This window comes from Lytechinus variegatus, chromosome 13 (assembly GCF_018143015.1).
Source record: "Lytechinus variegatus isolate NC3 chromosome 13, Lvar_3.0, whole genome shotgun sequence".
In the NCBI taxonomy this organism is placed as follows: Eukaryota; Metazoa; Echinodermata; class Echinoidea; order Temnopleuroida; family Toxopneustidae; genus Lytechinus; species Lytechinus variegatus.
In genome coordinates, this window is record NC_054752.1 from 26,172,682 (window position 1) to 26,192,975 (window position 20,294).

The 20,294-nt window shown below is 37.5% G+C and overlaps 1 protein-coding gene across 2 annotated transcripts in view; it reads left to right on the forward strand.

The window, feature by feature from the left end:
• The window catches only part of LOC121425881 (splicing factor 3B subunit 1-like), a 40,829-nt gene extending 22,574 nt beyond the window's left edge, over positions 1-18,255 (forward strand). For both annotated transcript variants that reach the window (XM_041621968.1, XM_041621969.1), the window contains 16 exons: positions 1,004-1,265; positions 1,885-2,103; positions 3,304-3,422; positions 4,019-4,216; positions 5,481-5,762; positions 6,331-6,688; positions 7,309-7,454; positions 8,367-8,513; positions 9,137-9,262; positions 10,514-10,735; positions 11,314-11,496; positions 12,227-12,405; positions 13,882-14,067; positions 15,008-15,280; positions 16,468-16,684; positions 18,083-18,255. In XM_041621968.1, the coding sequence (XP_041477902.1) occupies positions 1,004-1,265; positions 1,885-2,103; positions 3,304-3,422; positions 4,019-4,216; positions 5,481-5,762; positions 6,331-6,688; positions 7,309-7,454; positions 8,367-8,513; positions 9,137-9,262; positions 10,514-10,735; positions 11,314-11,496; positions 12,227-12,405; positions 13,882-14,067; positions 15,008-15,280; positions 16,468-16,684; positions 18,083-18,241 (3,276 nt within the window). In that variant the 3' untranslated portion in view covers positions 18,242-18,255. The remainder of the gene's footprint in view (positions 1-1,003; positions 1,266-1,884; positions 2,104-3,303; positions 3,423-4,018; positions 4,217-5,480; positions 5,763-6,330; positions 6,689-7,308; positions 7,455-8,366; positions 8,514-9,136; positions 9,263-10,513; positions 10,736-11,313; positions 11,497-12,226; positions 12,406-13,881; positions 14,068-15,007; positions 15,281-16,467; positions 16,685-18,082) is intronic.
• Positions 18,256-20,294: the final 2,039 nt, after the last annotated feature.

Genomic DNA, 20,294 nt, shown 5'->3' on the forward strand with positions numbered 1-20,294 from the left:
TAATAAGTGTCCCTCTAATCTGAATGGTCAAACCATGAGTCTGGCTATATAAGGCAAGTAAAAAAAAAAAATAATAAAAATGAACAAAAATAAAACTTGAACCTTACAGTTAGAAATAAGAGAAAAGATAAAATGGGGGAAAAATAAAGGAATTCGGAAAAGTGAATATAATGAAAATAGTGAAGTTAAAGATTAAAAATATACAAAGAAATATTGTAATAGATGTAATTATATCGAATTTCAAAGAATTAAAAAATGCACCCCTTCATTGAAAAAAATAGCAAGAAAATGAAGCAAGTAGTTGAGTATTAACAAGGTAATCCAGCAAGAGAGTTGTAGCAAAGAATGAAATCAGTCTAAGAAAGATAAGTTGAACCATACTACCATTGGCAGAGCTGCCAGCCAGTACGTTTTGGGTGATTAAGTACGTTTTTGCAACCAAAATGTAACTATGTTTTTTCTTTAAAAAAATATAATTTTGTATAAAAAAATATATATATGCATGTATATATATATACAATTTTTTTTTACAAAATCGTGATTTATTGAGAAAAATCATTTCTATATGTCTCTATTTCATAAAACTTAAACAAATATGGTTATTAGATCAATGTAATTTCAGGTAACTTGTTTTTTTGTTAAGACTAGGGTGAGATATACACAAGTTTCAGTGTTTTTTTTTCCATCTGCAAGAGCAGTGTGCATTTTAGCTTGCATGCAGCTTGACCGCTGCAATGAGCATGCGCGCCACACATTATTATTATGAAATACATTTTTTTGGGGAAAATACACTTTTTTTAATCACAGAATACAATTTTTCATTCCTAGTGGTTGGCAGGTCTGAATTAGGTGCATGTTCATGTTCACATGGAACAGGGATATACGTGTATCACCATATTCCTTATTCAGATTTCTAGAGATTGAAAACTTGTGCATTATACAGGTGTATATTTCATTTATCTAATACTTATTTTATTGATCCATGTATTGCTTTTCTCTGCAGTCTCAAACTCCATCCATCAGCCGCTGGGACGAGACGCCAGGCAGACATAAGGGAGGGGAAACCCCTGGTGCTGCTACACCGGGTGCCACACCCAGTGCTAGTACCCGTATCTGGGAGGCCACGCCCGGTCATGTCACCCCTGGTCATGTCACACCTGGACACGCTACACCCGGACATGTTACACCTGGCCATGCCACCCCTGGTAGAGCCACGCCCAGTGCTAGGAGGAATCGATGGGATGAAACCCCACGCACAGAAAGAGGTAAATTCGGCAATGCAGGCATGATGATGACTGAATAGTCAATTGGGGGAGGGTTTCATGGAACAAACAGTGACAAATATCCTCTGAGCCAATCAGATGTTAGGATCACAGTAGCTTTTAATAATAGTTGAAATTATTGATTCTTTGTTTCATGAACACTCCAAGTGTTTACTGAATGTTATAAGATAAAGTATACACAATTTTGAGTGTCAGTATGTATTTTTATTCCATTATAACTTTAAAACTGAATTTATTCTAGGGGGCTTGTGTTTTGATAGGGAAGGCATTGATAATTCATTTTGTTAAGATCATTGTACTGACTAACTCCTTTTGCTTTGAGAACAAAATTGGAACACCTATTAATTTGTTGGATGAAAGATGTCTTTGTCATGAAAATTTCTATTAATTTTTCTTTGTATGAAAAAAAAGAATGTTATAACAGTTTGTTTGATCTGTATGTTTGAAATGTGCAACAGATGTTTTCTGTTAAAAAAAAATCAATTTTTTTTTGTTAATGTTCTTCTTTTCAGATGATGAAAAAATATAGTAGGAGTTCTTTGTTAGATTCGTAGGTTTCAAAGCATTTCTTTAAACCATGTTTTTTTCTCTCACCCACTAGAAACCCCTGGCCATGGCAGCGGTTGGGCCGAGACACCCCGCACAGACCGTGGTGGTGAGGGGGCCCCGTCGGAGACTCCTACCCCAGCCAGCAAACGTCGATCACGATGGGATGAGACCCCGGCTGGAAGCCAGACACCGTCCGCTACTCCTATGATGCAGAGTGGTATCACCCCTGTAGGCTCCAAGGCTGCTATCATGAACACACCCACACCATCAGGTCTGGTCCTTTCATTTATTCTTGTAAAGGTTAAAGTGATGTTTAGGTCATGTATTTGAATCAGGAAAGGATATATCTCCTAGTGATTAAACAGTTATGCTCATAATGCTCCTGAACATTATTGAAATTGGGATCATAATGCCGTTTATCATAATGCTGCATATAATAATGCTCATGAAAAAAGCGATTGAGAAGTGTTTCATATGTTTCCAAGAAAATAATTGAAATGAAATTCATTGCGATTTTACTACCAATTAGAGCACTCAAAATGCATGAATGGGACTACATATAGTTGTTCAGGCTCTTTTGGTGTCTTAGTTTGAATGTGAAGACATCTTAGAAGCAATCTAGAAGTTTATTACTATAATGTTCTTCCTGAATAACATGAAAAGAATCCCAAAGCTCACAATTGCTCTAATCTTTACCACAATACATTCAAATGTATGCTTCTGTTAGACACCATGGAGAAAAGAGCATTAGGTCCCCATTCCACAGAACAGAGACCATTGAAGACCACTGAAAGACTTAAAATTTGTGAGATCTTACTGCAGTCTTCAAGATCACTGAAATTTGTCATCTCTGTGGAATGGCTCAGAAAGACCCCTCAAAGAACTCTGAAAGACTGAAGGATATGTCTTGTCTTACTAGTCTTAGACTAGTCCTATAGAGATCTTTCAATGGTCTTTCAGAGATCTGTTATGCAACAAGTGATCTTTCAGAATTCTTTCCATGGACTTTGCCTGGTCTTTCAATGGTCTTTCATTGATCTTTAAATGATCTCTCATGAGTCTTACAGTGATCTCCGCAAAAATCTTGAGAGACTGCCGAAAAATCATTGAAAGACTATGAAGACGTTTGAAAGTTCATCGAAAGACTGCTGAAAGACTGCTGAAAGACTGCTGAAAGACCACTGAAAGACCATTTTCCTGTAAGACTGTTTTGAACCGTTTCAAAAATATTTGGAGCCCATGAAGACCACAAAGACCACTGAAAGATTGGTCAGGACTTCTGTAAGACCTCAAAGACCATTGTAGGTTCATTGAGAGACCTCTGAAAGATCAACCAAAATTCATGGTCTTTCAAAGGTCTTTCAGCGGTCTTGTTCTCTGTTTAAGACGTGCGATTCATGAAACTCCGCAAAGCGACTCTAAGCAGCAATCATGAGTTCTAATCCTATTTATTGTTCTATTCATTGTACAGCTCTACGCATCATGACTCCGGAGCAGTTGCAAGCTTGGCGTTGGGAGAAAGAGATTGATGAGAGGAACCGACCTCTATCAGATGATGAACTTGATACACTTTTCCCTGAAGGATACAAAGTAAGTTGAATTGCAATTCCAGTTTCATTAGCCATTCAAAAGTGATTTCATTGGATCTCTTGCTTTCAGTTAGTCAGAAGCAATGGGAACAGAAACAAGAATCAACAACGATGCTGTTATTACTTTTTACACAAAATGACATTATTCATCTGGTCCTGTAAGAATAGTTTGTTATTGACAAACTGAAAGTTTTTTCTGATTCTTGACAGAAATTTAATCAAGCATTTATCCTGTACTCTGATGGTAAAAATGATGAGATCGTGCAAAGAAAACATTTGATATGATGCTAAAAATTGTGCACAACTACATCTACCTTACTCCCATAACAAAAAACTAAGATATTGACTCCTTTATTTGTATGAAATTTTCAACTAAACCTCTTGAATCGGAAGCCCATGTCAAATAATTGTTTCACTGAGCTGTTCACCTCTGTCCTCTATTTTCATTTTACTGCGTTATCTTCTTTGTGTAGTAATGCATTTGTTGCCATTCACATTTTGATTCAAGGCGTTGATTCAAACCAATGCACAGATCACATCATTGACCCACCTTTGCTTTTCAAAACAGTATCGTCATTTCCTCCCTTCTCTGTCCAGGTCTTGACCCCGCCCGCCGGCTACGTACCCATCCGTACCCCGGCCCGTAAGCTGACAGCCACCCCCACCCCCATGGGAGGTATGAGCGGGTTCAGTATGCAGCAGGACGGAGGGCTAGTGGATGCTGGATTGGCCCAACCACCGGGCAACCTCCCCGTCCTCAAACCAGATGATACTCAGTACTTTGGTAAACTACTGGTAAGTACTTTGTAAGTGTGTGATGTTTTACAGATGTGTATTTATCAGATATGATGGTTTACATGGGGTGTTTTCCTTCAGCAAGAAATTAACCTACGTTGTGCTGCACTCAACCCAGGTGAGGTGAATGGGTACCCAGCTAGATTACTTTCTTGAAACGCACTGAGCGCTAAAACTAGGGTGATGATAATTGTGCGCCTTGGAATAGATTATTTGTACGTAGATGGTGCTATATAAATGCCTATTGTTATTATATATTAACATCTGAGTCCGACCTTTAATGCACAATCCGAAGCATGGGAAGGAATACAGAGCGGCAAGGAGTGATTCACCCAAATCTGAAAAAAAAACAGTTCCCACAAGTTGCAAATAGTTCAATGAAAAAAAGTTGTATTTTTTTCTCATCATCTGGGTTAGGGTGTGTGGAAAATAATCATAATCTTTCTTTTACAATGAATTCATACTTCAAACTTTCATGAAACAGAATTTGGAATGAAATGGAAATAAACCCAAACCACAGTGTAGCTTTGATAATTCCTTGCTAATTGTTTAGTATGGATGACTTACAGTGTTGTCATTACTGTAGCAGGCACTTATTGGAACCTACCATCAGATCGCTTGAAATGTCCAACCAACTCTGATTGCAATATCACCCCTGCCTGCCTGGCACTGATTTCCCCTATTGACATAGACAATAATATGTAAATTATATTTCTAATGTTCCCTGAACCCCCATGGTGATGTGTTCAGGCAGTAAAATTTCTACCACTGCAAAGCCACTGGTGTCAACCCTGGAACATTTCATGAACAAATAGTGAATGTCGCTCACTATTTTCATAAGCTGGCCATGCGCGAAAATCCCAGGGGGGACGTGTCCCCCCTACTCAAAATTGTAGAGGGGACACAATATCAAATGTCCCCCCTACTATTTGTGGTCTTTTACGATGGTAAGAAATATATCATTCAAAATCGAAATAAAACATGTATTTTAGGATGAGTTGACCTTACTTTTGGGATGATAACCTTTTTTTTTTTTGCTTGCCAAATTTATTTTTGTCGAAATGAACTTAAATTAAATTATAACCTTTTTTTTGCTTGTCAAATTTTCCAGCCCCTCGTCCCCCCCCTACCTTTTGGGAGAGATTTCCGCCCCTGAAGCTGGCTAAAAAAAAATTCTTGCTTCTGATTCGTTCAGATGAAATTCCTAAGTGATCAAGATCATGAAACACTCCCTTAATGACTTGTAATATATTTTTTCACACAGAATGATGTTGATGAGAGTACCTTGAGCCCTGAAGAAGCCAAAGAGCGTCGCATCATGAAGCTTCTGCTCAAGATCAAGAACGGTACTCCACCAATGAGGAAGGCTGCTCTAAGACAGATCACAGACAAGGCCAGGGACTTTGGTGCTGGACCTCTCTTCAATCAGATCCTACCTCTTCTTATGTCGCCGACGCTGGAAGATCAAGAGCGCCATCTTTTGGTCAAGGTTATCGATCGTATCCTCTACAAACTTGATGACTTGGTTAGACCGTACGTCCACAAGGTAAGATTTCTTTGTTTTGATTTGTCAGGTGCCAACAGCAAAAAGTTTTCATCAGAATGCTCAGTTCAGGTTACGTTATAACTTGTAACAAAGTAAAGTGTGCAATTTAATTTCATAATTAGTCATCTACAAACAGATCCATTCCATAATTGATTCCATACTGTCAGAAAAACAATATTTTCACAAAATTTTGAATGAATGCATGGATATCTTGTCATAGGCCCATGTGCATTAGGATGATCCTAATTTATAAACCCTTTCCTAAAAGTGGAAATTTAATTGTGAACTATTGATCTTTATGTGAAGAAAGGGAATGTTTGGAGGCATAATATAAACATCTTGTATTTTTGACTGATATTTATATGGATGCTGTAAACAGTAGGGTAAGTCATTTATCATCCTTGTGGTAAGGTATATATTATAGAACTGCATGATCAGATCAGACTGTTGCATCCTGGGTAATAATCCAGGATTTTCGTGAGTAATTTATGTCTTGAGATGGCACTATCAAAAGTGTCTGTGGTATGTTGTCCTTAATTTAGATATTGTTCTTTCTTTATTTTCACAGATCCTGGTTGTGATTGAACCCCTGTTGATTGACGAAGACTACTACGCCCGTGTTGAGGGTCGTGAGATCATCTCCAACCTCGCCAAGGCTGCCGGTCTGGCCACCATGATCTCCACAATGCGTCCCGATATCGACAACTTGGACGAATACGTCCGTAACACCACAGCTCGTGCCTTTGCGGTGGTAGCCTCGGCTTTGGGTATCCCTTCCCTGTTGCCCTTCCTGAAGGCTGTGTGCCGCAGTAAGAAGTCCTGGCAGGCTCGTCATACTGGTATCAAGATCGTCCAGCAGATCGCTATCCTCATGGGTTGTGCTATCCTACCTCATCTTAGGAACTTGGTAGAAATCATTGAACATGGTAATCATCTATATTGTAGTGTTGTCAACATTTTTCAATATGACTTAAATACGTATGTAAACCAATAGTATGTTGTAAATTGTCTCAAGAAAATTTTTAGTTCTTTGTTGAAAGATGGTAATGGAGTTGTGGGGAACTATGTAATGAGAATGAATTCATGGGTTTATTTTGAGAAGACATGATATAAAAATTCTGCGTGAATCAGTCCATGGTGGCCCAGCTGTAAGAAACCAGTCCAGTCTACACTTATTTCATGGTGGCTAAATAGGAATCCATTTGGCCAAATCTTGAGGCCGGATGAACTCTTTATGCTCCTTAAACTTGGTATCCCCCCTAAAAAAAATTGTTTGTGATATCATTGCTTCAGTACTCTCTAATGTAACTGGTAACACTCCTATTCAACCCAAATTTCTATATGTAGGTTACTTTGTGAATGGAAAATGAAAGGTAGACAATCTCAACTTCATTGATCAATTTATTGAGCCGCTAGGGGATAATTGATTTTTTTTTGAGGGGGGGGGGTGGGGGAATGACCCGAGCTGTAGAAAAAAGAGGTTGGAGATTGATTTTGGATATTCTGATTATTCTATACTGTTTAATATCTCTCTTCCGTTCTCTAGGATTGGTTGATGAACAGCAGAAGGTCCGTACCATCACTGCCCTCGCCCTGGCTGCCCTGGCTGAAGCTGCTACACCATACGGTATTGAGTCATTTGATAGTGTTCTCAAGCCTCTTTGGAAGGGTATCAGACAACACAGAGGAAAGGTTAGCAAAGAATAAGGGGTTTTTTTTGGGGGGGATTGGGTTGGTGGTGGTTGTGGTGGTGATGATGACGATGATGTTGATGTTGATGTGATGGTGGTGGTGGTGATGATGATGATGTGATGATGGTGGTGGTGGTGACAGTGTTGATGATGATGTGATGGTGGTGGTTGTGGTGGTGATTATGATGATGCTGCAATAATTCATCTGTAAAAAATGCTATAGGCAACACAATGCTTCTGATGGCATTTTTATTACAGTACTGCTTTCAATGATGATGATGAAGATGATGATGATGATGTTGATGCTGATGATGATGCTGATGCTGATGGTGATGATGATGATGATGATGATGATGGTGGTGGTGGAAATGATGGTGATGGTGGTGATGATGATGATGATGAGGAGGATGAGGATGATGATAAACAGCTCTTTTATAGTGCATATCACATTACGAATATAATGCCTCTATGCGCTTCCAAAGTACTAGGATATTATTACCCCGAATTTATCTTGGCAGCAGTAATTACTTGAAGCACACAATGATATTGTTGTTTTACTCAGAATTACATGTAAATATAACTCATACAGAATATGAAGTTAAGTGACTCCATCTTGTGTTTTTGATATAGTATCTCATTGATGCAAAGTGCATTTCCAACAGAATTGACCCTCACATTAAATATTCTTATATCTGAAAAAAGTGGTAATTTACAATTTTTGCCAGATGTAGAAGCGACCTCTGTGATTTCCTGTAAAAAACCTCAAAACAATTGTATTCAACAGTGATCAACTACAACAATTCAGATAGATGTTGACTATATCTATTATTTCATTCCTAGCTTATATTATTAGATTGAATACACTAGTTGCTACTGCCATTATAAATGATCGTAATATCAATCTTCTTTCCAGGGTCTTGCTGCTTTCCTGAAAGCCATTGGATACCTGATCCCTTTGATGGACCCTGAGTATGCTAACTATTATACCAAGGAAGTCATGTTGATCCTCATCCGTGAATTCCAGTCCCCTGATGAAGAAATGAAGAAGATTGTCTTGAAGGTAAATACATGTATAGGTTTTTATACTGCTGAGTGTTTCATGAAAGTTAGGTTTGTAATCTCTTTTAATTGGAAGAGAAACATTGATTAACACAGATTATTGGATACATTGTGGTAGACCAACATCTTTCAACATTAAGGAGAATGAGCCAAGATAATGGTGCATCTTGCGTGCATGTATTATGAAACACACAAAATCTTTTATTTATTGTCAATGAGATAATTACCTGATTTCCAAATCATTCTGGCTTTGAGGAAAACATTCAAGATTTTCCACATTCCATGCCTTTCTTTTGATACAATATTCCTATTCTTGATACTTTAATTCACTCTCCAGTGGGAAAATGACGTTCCTTTTTACGTCAACAGAAAGAGAGCAAGAGATCGGGAATTGCCATTCAAATGCATGTGAAACAACTAGGACTTCAGGTTGCTCGTAAGGAAATTGCAGAATTTGCATTTTTGAGACCCTGTGGAAGCCGTGGCGAAACAATGTGCTCCATTTATGTGACTAAACACACATTTTAAACATAGATTTGAAAATGAAATGTCCAAAGCTGCAGGAACTGATTGTTGTACCATCAAAATTATTCTAGTATCATTATTTTTGTAATCCCTGTAAAGGTTGTGAAACAATGTTGTGCCACTGATGGTGTAGAAGAGGACTACATTAGAGATGAAGTTCTGCCATCATTCTTCAAGCATTTCTGGCAACACAGGATGGCCCTTGACAGGCGTAACTACAGACAGGTAATTTAATCTCAAACATTCTTTGAATACTGGACCACATGACAAAGGTCGTGTGGTCCAGTTGTTAGAGCATTGGACTCATAATCGCAAGGTTGTGTGTTCGAATCCAAACTCTGCCATTGTCTCCACTTTGATAAAAAGGCCCAAGAGTGATATCTGTTGTCTAATACGTCAGCCACTATGACTGATTAACCTAGACGTAAAATGTTTCCAAGGTAATTGGTTATATACCAGCTTGGCATTTACCAGCAAAATGCTGTCCTGCCGAGTTCCTACGGTAGTTACCACAAACAGAACAGACATATTGAATACTAATCTGTATTTAGGTCCATCCCTATTTTTCCTAAGTTTTGGTCTGCTTACATACATGTAGCATAATCATAACATATGCACTGCTTTTCTGACTGTAGCAATACCATATCAAGTTTATCAACATCAAAATCTGTACCCAATGCAGACCTGAGGGGTGAAAAATTAGTGACTCTTCTGCACTGAGTGGAGATAAGCACATCATACAATAGCAATGTGATTGTGTTATTATATTTTCTTGAGCTTGTTCATCTCCTTAATCACTTGAAATTTTCAGTCTCACAAGAATTTACTTCAATTTACGATCAATTTATGGTATAGTGGTATACAACCTAAGTACTGAAAATACCCCCATCCCCTCCCCTAGGAAACACAGACAAAAAATATTAAGGCAAAAATCAATCGTTTGATTTCAGGGGCTACTTTTCACAACCGATTGCATAAATCTGCAACATTACATAAGCTTGAACATAATAATATAATAATGATAATATAGGTATATTTACCCAGGGAAGCCACTTCAGTTCTGAAAACTGTTCTCCCAATGGGCCCTGCTATTATTATTACCCCGGCTTTAGCTGGGCTGCCTAGGCGCTCAAAGCTTTCAAGGAATTTCTTCCTACCGGGTACCCATTCACCTCACCTGGGTTGAGTGCAGCACAGGGTGGATGAATTTCTTGCTGAAGGAAATCACGCCATGGCTGGGATTCGAACCCACGACCCTCTGTTTTCAGAGTCAGAAGACTAATCCACTGGGCCAAAACGCTCCACGAACATTGAGGTGAATAGGGAAGTTTGGGGTTTTTTTTTGTTTCCAGGGCTCTTTTGAGCATTTTAGGGATGAAATTGCCCAAGCCCCTGTGTAACTTTTTTTCTAATGAATGATTATGATAATTTATGCAAGGATGTCCCAATATTTCACTGTTGTTCATTTTCTCTTAGCTCGTAGACACCACCGTGGAGATCGCTAACAAGGTCGGAGCATCCGAGATCATCGTGAGGGTGGTCGACGACCTCAAGGACGAAGCTGAACAGTACAGGAAGATGGTGATGGAGACCATTGAGAAGGTGATGGATAACCTTGGTGCATCAGACATTGATTCAAGGTTAGAAGAACAGCTGATTGATGGTATCCTCTATGCCTTCCAGGAACAGACTACAGAGGTGAGTCAAGAACTGGGTAGCACTCGACCAGATGTATAGTGAAATACATACCTGTCTCTTTTTTTTTCCTCATTCTTCTCCTGGTTCTCTTCATACTCCTCTTTCCTTTTTCTTTCCCCAGTCCCCCTTTCTGTTTCTTCCTTCTGTTCTTTCCTTGCTCCTTCCTTCCTCATCCTTTTTTCCACCGTCCTACTCCTACCATTCCTCCTTTCTATCCCTTCCTTCCTCTGCCCTCTTTCCTCCTTCTTATCTCATACTTCCTCTTCCTTCGTCCTCCCTTTCTCCTCTTTCTTCCTCCCCCTTCTCTTTCTGCTCTTTTTCTTCTTTTCTCTGTTATCCACATTCTCCATTTTCCCAGTGTTTCTCCCCGAAAATCCGGAGGTACAAGTTACATTAGATTAAAACTGTTGTAATATCTTACAAACCACGCATTCATCTCCCGTTCATCCATGCCCCTTGCATCCCAAATACACACAACCAGTTCGCAAAACTCTTGTTTCCATACAATATTATCAACTAACTGTCATTCATGTACCATTGCACTAATTAGAAATATCACTTTTTTTTCTCATCTACAGGACTCAGTAATGCTGAATGGTTTTGGTACCATAGTGAATGCCCTTGGTAAGCGAGTGAAGGCGTACCTGCCTCAGATCTGTGGTACTATCCTATGGCGTCTTAATAACAAAGCAGCCAAGGTCAGACAGCAAGCTGCTGATCTTATCTCAAGGATTGCTATCGTCATGAGAACATGTCAGGAGGTAATGTTTCTGTAATTAAAAAAAAAAATTCAATTATTACATACCAACCAGGTGGCCGTTTCATAAAGCTGTTCGTAAGATAAGAGCGACTTTAAGAACGACTGGTGAACCTTTCTTACGCGCTAAACCATCGCCAATAAATATACCATTTACCACAAGAAAGGATCACCAGTCGTTCTTAAAGTCGCTCTTAACTTACGAACAGCTTTATGAAACACCCACCTGGTCTCTACACTCTTCTACATCTTGTTCACTTGCGGTTCAGAGACTTTCAAACACTTTAAGGGAGAGATCCTGTGCTCATGCATGTCCCATACTATGGAATAAACTTATAAAATTGCATCTCTGTGGAGTCTTTCAAAAATATTCTTAAAACCTTTCCTTTTTAATTCTTAATTATTTTATGTGCCTTGAGCACATGTATTATTATTGTATTTCTCTTTCAGGATATGCAAATATAAGTGTAACTATGATAAAAAACAAGGAGGTTAAGAGATATCTTCAAATTCTATTTTATGCTCATAAAGTGATTTTTTATTATAAAACGATAAGCAGATTATGAAGACTAGATTCATTGCTGTAGGACCTTTTTTTTTTTGTAAACCACAATATTTTATTTATCCTTACATGGCGTTCAACTATTAGAAATAGCTCTTCATTTCTGCAAAACATATGTAGTGTCATTAAAAAAGACCCCCTTTTAATCGTTACTTCATTTTGTTTCAAACAGGAGAAACTAATGGGTCACTTGGGTGTTGTGCTGTATGAATATCTTGGAGAAGAATACCCAGAGGTACTGGGCAGCATTCTAGGGGCTCTTAAAGGCATTGTCAATGTCATTGGTATGCATAAGATGACCCCACCCATCAAGGATCTCCTGCCTCGTATTACGCCTATTCTCAAAAACAGGTGAGTAATCATGGAGTGCATCGTCAACTTATAATTTGTTACTGTTGACTTTTATTCCTTTATTGTGGGGGGGGGGAAGGGGGCTGGGTGATTCATTGACTGGGAGAATTCTCATTCTTAAAAGCAATATCTGGGTTTGGTAATTGTCCCAGCTTATTGTTCCACTTAACTGTTTTTAAGGCTGTGATACATCATGTCAGAGCATAGATGAAAATACATAAGACTCGTTCCCACCACTCCATAAAAATACTATCATTTGAGTCACTCTGCCCAAGTTTTAATCACATTATTTTAAATTATTATCAGACAGTTTGTAAATACTCGTTTAATAATAATAATAATAACTAGCATTTAGTACGCTCTCCATAGTTATCTATATCTCGGCGGTTACAAACGAGTTTAAAAAAAAGAGTACATAATAATTTCAATAAAAATACATTGAAAAGAAATTAATCGGAAAAGAGGTATGTTTTTAGAAGTTTCTTGAATTGGTCTGAAGAGTTTGATGATTTAATGAAAGGGGGTATGTTGTTCCATTCTTTAGAAGCAGTAACACTAAATGTGCGATCACCTGTTTTTTACGAGTTTAGGGTATGGCAAGCAAATATGGGTCTTTAGATGAATGGAGATTAGGGCGAGTTGGTCTATTTAAGTATTTAAGTTGGTTTAAAGGGGAAGTTCACCCTGAAGAAAACTTTGTTGTAAAAATAGCAGAAAAATTAGTAAAAAATATTGGTGAAGGTTTGAGGAAAATCCGTTAAAAAGTAAGAAAGTTGTTAGAGTTCAAAGTTTTGGATCTGTGACGTCATAAACGAGCAGCTGCCCCATGTGTTATGTAATATAAAATGCATGAATTTCAAAGTTTGTATGGTTCCTGATTACTTAATTTTGTGTTCTATTCATGATCGGGTGTGAAATGATTTGTCTATTGATATACAAAAGGTACAGTGAAAACCATTTTCCATTTTCTGAGAAAATGACATTTCTTTGATTTTTTACCATTCGCTATGTATGAATGCTGCTCGCATATGACGTCACAAATCAAATAATTGAAATTCTAATAACTTTTTAATTATTTGATGAATTTTTCTCAAACCTTCGGCAATATTTTTTATTAATTTTTCTGCTATTTTTACAATAAACTTTTTGTCAGGGTGAACTTCCCCTTTAAAGTATTTCAGTTTGGTGTTTTTCATTCAATTCCCTAAAATTCCTGTAAGCATGTTTACTCTAGGAATGATATTGAGCCTTAGAGTGAATTTGCTCCAATCGGTGTTGTTTTAGCCCTAGTGAATTACGCAACCCTCCAGATGATTTCACTTTGTATAGTTGTTCAATATTGATTGTAAAAGGAAACTGTCCTAGTGAACAATCCTGACTAGAGTTTTCTCTTCCATGCCTACCACAAGTCCTTTTTGACTTATGAAGTAATTCCCTTGTATAAATTCTATCATCATCTGTCTTTCTTGTTTGTAGGCATGAGAAAGTACAAGAGAACTGCATAGACTTGGTAGGACGCATCGCTGACCGTGGAGCGGAGTATGTCTCAGCCAGGGAATGGATGAGGATCTGTTTCGAGCTTCTAGATCTTCTTAAAGCTCATAAGAAGTCCATCAGGAGAGCTACTGTCAATACCTTTGGGTACATCGCCAAGGCCATCGGGTGAGTAGGTTTCCATTTACCATCCCGTTGACATAGAGGTGTAATAATAACACTAACTTATGCAGGGCTTCTTGGGATAACTGTTATAACAGCTTAATGGCGACCCTCGGCACTATTATTGTCATTATTAGGTATGCTTTTTCTGAAAGCAGCAAGGAAATCGGTATGATGCTATAATAATGCTATTATGATGATACGGAATGCTGCTACCTGATTTTTGCTTAGTTCTCAAGATAAGCAAATCATCAAAGATAAAAGCCCTATCTCATATGTACACACCTATCCTATGTGTTTGTCTTTTTTGTTAATGATAGACATCTTGTAATGGCTTGAAATAGTAGGTAACATGATTTGCTCCTGCGACATTTGCTCCTCTCAGAGTTAGTCATAGTCACTCTCGCACGAATGTTTATTCTGTGTTGTATGTTTTAACTTGTAAATTGTTCAGTCTTAAAGATAAATTCCACTTGTGGTATCAATTTCAAAATGAGTCGTACAGAATCCAGTGAAATGACCACCAAGGTGTCTGTATAAATAAAAAAGTATGTGCGAAAGGATTCTGGAAGAAATTGTGCAATTGCTGAGAAATTAACAAATAAGCACAGGATTCGGGTCAAGCGTCAGGCCGACATTCAAAGCAATAATAATACACTGTCCCACGTGCGCTTATCTGTGTTGGTGATCTTCAGTGTAAACATTTTTCAGCATAGATTTCAAGATTTCACAAAGTTCAGTTTATGTAACTGTACCAGATCTAGATCCTCGATAAAGTGACAATTAAGCTTGGTTTTACACACTATCTCTTGAAATCAGTGTTTACTGCAACTACTTTCATTTAGCGTTAATGTTCATAAGGCGGTATCCCTTTTCACCTTTTGCCATGTGATCTTCGTTACCAGAGCAGGTTAATATATATCTAATCTTTCTTTTGCCCTCCCAGACCTCACGACGTATTAGCCACACTTCTGAACAACCTCAAGGTGCAGGAGCGTCAGAACCGTGTATGTACCACCGTAGCCATTGCCATCGTAGCCGAGACCTGTTCCCCCTTCACCGTCCTCCCCGCCCTGATGAACGAGTACAGGGTACCGGAACTCAACGTACAGAATGGTGTTCTCAAGTCACTCTCTTTCCTCTTTGAGTACATCGGTGAGATGGGCAAGGATTACATCTACGCTGTTACACCGCTGCTAGAAGATGCTCTAATGGACAGGTGAGCAAGAATGGATGGGTTTATGTGATTTCAGTCATACCTCATTTTGCAACAGTCATTCTTTCAGTGATTTTTGCCTCATACCTGTCCACATCCACATTATGACATATAAAATAGAAATATAATTGAAAGTTGTATGTATCCCTGAATATCATGTGCCAGTTTCATGTCACATGACCAAGGTCAAAGGTCACTTAGGATTAACAAACTTTGGCCATGATGGGGTTATTTGAAGTATTCTCATCATAACTTTGAAGTTTTATGGATCTAGTTCATGAAACATGGACATAAGAGCAATCAAGTATCCTTGAACATCCTGTGGAGTTTCAAGTCACATGACCAAGGTCAAACGTCATTTAGGGTCAACAAACTTTGGTACTGTTGGGGGTATTTGTGGCATTGTCATCATAACTTTAAAAGTCTATGGATCTAGTTCATGAAACTTGGACATAAGAGCAGCAATGTATCCATGAATACCCTGCGTGCATTTCAGGAACATGGCCAAGATCAAAGGTCATTTAAAGGTCAATGAACTCTGGCCTTGGAAGTATGTGTTAAATTGGCATCATAACTAAGGAAGTTTATGGATCTAGCTCATGAAATATTGTCATAAGGAAAGTATGAATAATTGTTTTGCACATGTCTTAGGTCACATGATCATGGGCAAAGGTCATTTTGAGTCAATGGACATAATTTTTTATTATAATATTAGTGTTTTCTTCTGTGAATAATATTCAATAGCTATTTTCAAGGGAAGCACTGCTGCTATATCACATTGCATAATGCAGGTGAGACTGCCAGAGGCGTTCCACTTGTTTATCTGTAAGTCTTGTTTTAATAGCGCGGCTAGATGAGTAATTTGCATACTGTAGTCCTTGGAGGCCCTATAACAAAGATACAAACATAAGTATGAAAAACATACAAAGTGAAGTTAAGAAAAGCAAGCTGGTAAGAAGAGACCATAAACAACACAAAGGGCCAGTCTATCTGTTACTAGAATATGCAAGAATTCAAATCCCTGATGCTTGATTCGTACAGGATTAGTATAGAACTTTCTCTTTATATTATTGCTCTCTGGAACTTCTTGAATTAGACTTTTAATTTCTATCAAAAGCCAATTTACTCATGATGCACTCTATACCGTGAAACTGACATCTGTTTGTTCAATTGTTTTTTGTTTACCTCAGGGATCTTGTCCATCGACAGACTGCCTGTGCAGCCATCAAGCACATGTCGCTTGGAGTCTTTGGGTTCGGCTGTGAGGACGCCCTCATACATCTCCTTAACTTTGTGTGGCCAAACATCTTTGAGACGTCTCCCCATGTCATCCAGGCCGTCATGGAGGCCATTGAAGGTCTAAGGGTCGGCGTGGGGTCTATCAAGATGTTACAGTATGCATTACAGGTAAGAACATGTGGTTCTTTGTGCCAAGCTCAAAGCCAACACTATGGCCCGTATTCTGAAGTCGGGTTTAACTTAAACTCAGGTTTAAAGTTGTGATTTAAGTATGTACAGCCAATTGTGACATAAATCACTAACATTAAAGATATAATATTTCATCTCATTTGACTCTCAAATCATTTATAATTGTCTAGGGAAAAAAAGATTATTGTCTTCACCATCGATGAATCAGGAAAGAGCACGGTAAACATAAGAAACATACAACTTAATAAAAAAAAATTGATACCTTTGGCTTCCCATACTTAAACCCTGAAAGAAGTGTTGGAGAGATTATGGGGGGGGGGGGGTCATCATACTCCTCTGAAATTACTTGGTCTTTCAGGGTTAATAATATATGGGTCCTTGTTATAAGCCAAATAGTAATTTGTGCTTATGAAATAGTAATCTACCTTCTGTCAAGATATGAAGATTTATATCAGAGTAACAAAAGACTTAAACTTTTCTATTCTTTTTATATTTATTTTGCTTTTATTGGTGAAGGGGGGAGGGGGGCTGCTGAGAGCCAGACCATTCTTACACAATATGTATGTATTATAGTTGATCATTTTAAATATTATAGCTCTTTAGTTCAATTCAATTCATTTTATTCAACCAATATAAAATATATATCGATCACAAAACTATAATATATATCAAAATGGTTTGGACCAAAAAAAGAAGCTGAAGCTTGTATAATATTGGCCCTGACATGTAATACAATACAAAGTAATTACAATAAATAATGAAATAAAGAAATAGAAGTGGATCATGAAAATACAAACATAATGAATGAATTAAAATGGGGAAAGGTTGAGGTCTACTATACCACAAAGTTGATTTGTTTGATAGTATAACAGACCTGCCAACCTCTATGAATGAAAAACTGTATTTTGTGATACAAAAAAATGTATTTTTCCCCAAAAAAGTGTATTTCATAATAAAATGCTTGGTGCACTCGCCCATCGCAGCACTCAAGATGCATGCTAAAACGCACACTGCTCTTGCAGATGGAAATAAAACATTGAAACATGTGTATATCTCACCCTGGTTTTAAAAAAATGATTGAAAAAATACCAAGTGACAATACCAAAGTGACAATAACCATATTTGTGTACGTTTTATGAAAAATAGGCATATAAATATGATTTTTCTCAATAAATTACAATTTTGTAAAAAAAAAAAAAAAAAAAAAACCAACATATTTTTAAAGAAAAAAACGTACTGTCGTATTTTGGTTGCAAAAACGTATTAAATATGCATAAAACGTACTGGTTGGCAGGTCTGGTATAACCCAAGTATGTAAGTTTGCAACAACATGAACTTTAAAATTCCATCTGTTCTGTTTTTTTGTCTTTCCCTCAGGGATTGTTCCACCCAGCCCGTAAGGTCCGAGACACATACTGGAGAATATACAACACGCTGTACATCGGTGCACAGGACTCGCTGGTTGCTGGCTTCCCCAGGGTTCCTAACGATGAGAAGAACCAATACCTACGATATGAATTAGATTATGTGCTCTGAGAGGCGATCAGATGGAGCATTGCAACCATGGAAGATTTCAAACTTGATGGACAATAATGTGGACTTCATAAGATGGAGCTCTGCTCCTGGCCTATGCTTCAGAATGGACTTTGTAAGATAGACCACTACTCCAGAATATCAGTTCTTCAACTTTACCATATCTTCAAGGTCAGGGTGCTACATAAGCACTTGACTGATTGCCAGGGGCAAGTAAGAGTTAAGAGTCGGGCAAGTGTTTTGAAGTAAAAACCCAAAACTACTTTCTAGAATGGGGCAAGCAAAATTCACCCAGTAGAAAGCAAAATTCTCACATTAGAATGACCAAAATTAGGGTCGATATGATATTGATATTGACCCTAATTTTGGTCATGGCAGGCAAGATAAAATCACTTTGGAAAAAGAAATGCAGTAACAAGGTAGATCAGTTGATGTCAAAAGAAAGAAAAAGGTCAATGGTTTATAAAACTGCAAAACTTTTTTTTGAAGAGGTAAAACTTTTTTTTTCAAGGATTTTTTCGGGCAAGTGAAATAGATTTTTGGGCAAGTATATTCCAACTATTTAAAAGTTTACTTGCCCGACTGGGCAAGCGCTTCTAAAAAGTTATGTAGCACCCTGAAGGTTAATATGTTTTGATTTATTTGAAACAGTGAAGCCTGTACATATAGAAAGATCCAATGACTGAAGTAATATTATATCTGTATAGTGCTTTTAGACATTGTCTTGATGTATTAAGCACTTTATAGATACAGAATTTTATCATTATTCAATTAAAGTATTTTGCACAGGAGATCATGTTTCCTCTAGGTAAGTGGACTTAATGTTTAGGGCCTTGTTTCTCGAAAGTTATTATTGATCCAGTCGATCTAAATATAGACCTTTAATCCAGAATGTCAGCTCTTCTACATTTTAGGTTGATATGATCTGATGTATTTGAAACATCCTGTACGTAGAATGATCATTTGATAGAAATGATAGGAGATAACTGTACACACAAATACACAGTCTTTATATTCAGGGCCTTCATTCACAAAGAATTGTTATTGATTTAATTAATCTCAACAATTGAGATCCATCAATGTTATAATTCTTCATTTAACTATGAAAAGTCAGCATCATCAACATGTGAAATACATGTTTGTTCAAAATATTTTCTAGAAATGACATATATTCATACATTAACTGTTTTCTTGACAATTCAGTATGCTTCTCTCTGTTTCCAAAGGACATTGAGCAAATTTCCAAAAGAAAAAATTAGGACATTGATGGATTTCCATATACTTGAGATTGATCGGATCAATCGTAACTCTTTGTAAGACGGGGCCCTAGTTTTATGGTAAATGAAGAACGTGCTTGGCGGTTAATTCAGAAGGTTAAGAATGTAGCTCAGGTGGTGTAACATACAGAGATAAATTTATCATTTACAATTGATTGCACATTTTTGTATACGGTTTGCCAAATGGTGATGATTAATTGAGCAATTGACTGTATCTTTAACGTCACAGGGCACTGATTGTGCTTTTTACACAGATGAATAAAACCGTGAATATCGCTCAGTTTTACAAGTGATTTGTACAGTAACCATTTTAAAGTTACTTAGAAATCCAGTCATTTCATACAGTATGTGGTATCATGAAAATATCAGTATGTAAATATACTCAGTGGAACTATGGAAACCATAAATGGAGTACACTTTCAAGTCACTGTGCTGCTATACATGTAGCTTTTCTGCTTACTTCATTTCTTTTCATTTATAATTGTATTTGTTATCTTCCAGTAGAAGAGTGATGATAGCACTACTAGATAATTTTTTGTGTGTGTTTCTCATCTCACTGAATTCCTGCACTGGAATCTGGTAGGAAACTTTTTATTTTGGCACTAATTATTTTGATAGTCTATTGACAGCTCATTTCTGAATTTTGGGTTTTTTTTGAGGGGGGGTGGGGTCAAAATAATAGTAACCATGTTGGAAAATCTTCAGAGTAAGCAGACTGCAGTAAAATCATCTAGATTAAAGTTCTTTTGCCCCCTTCAAAGGGGAAAAAAAAAATGTGT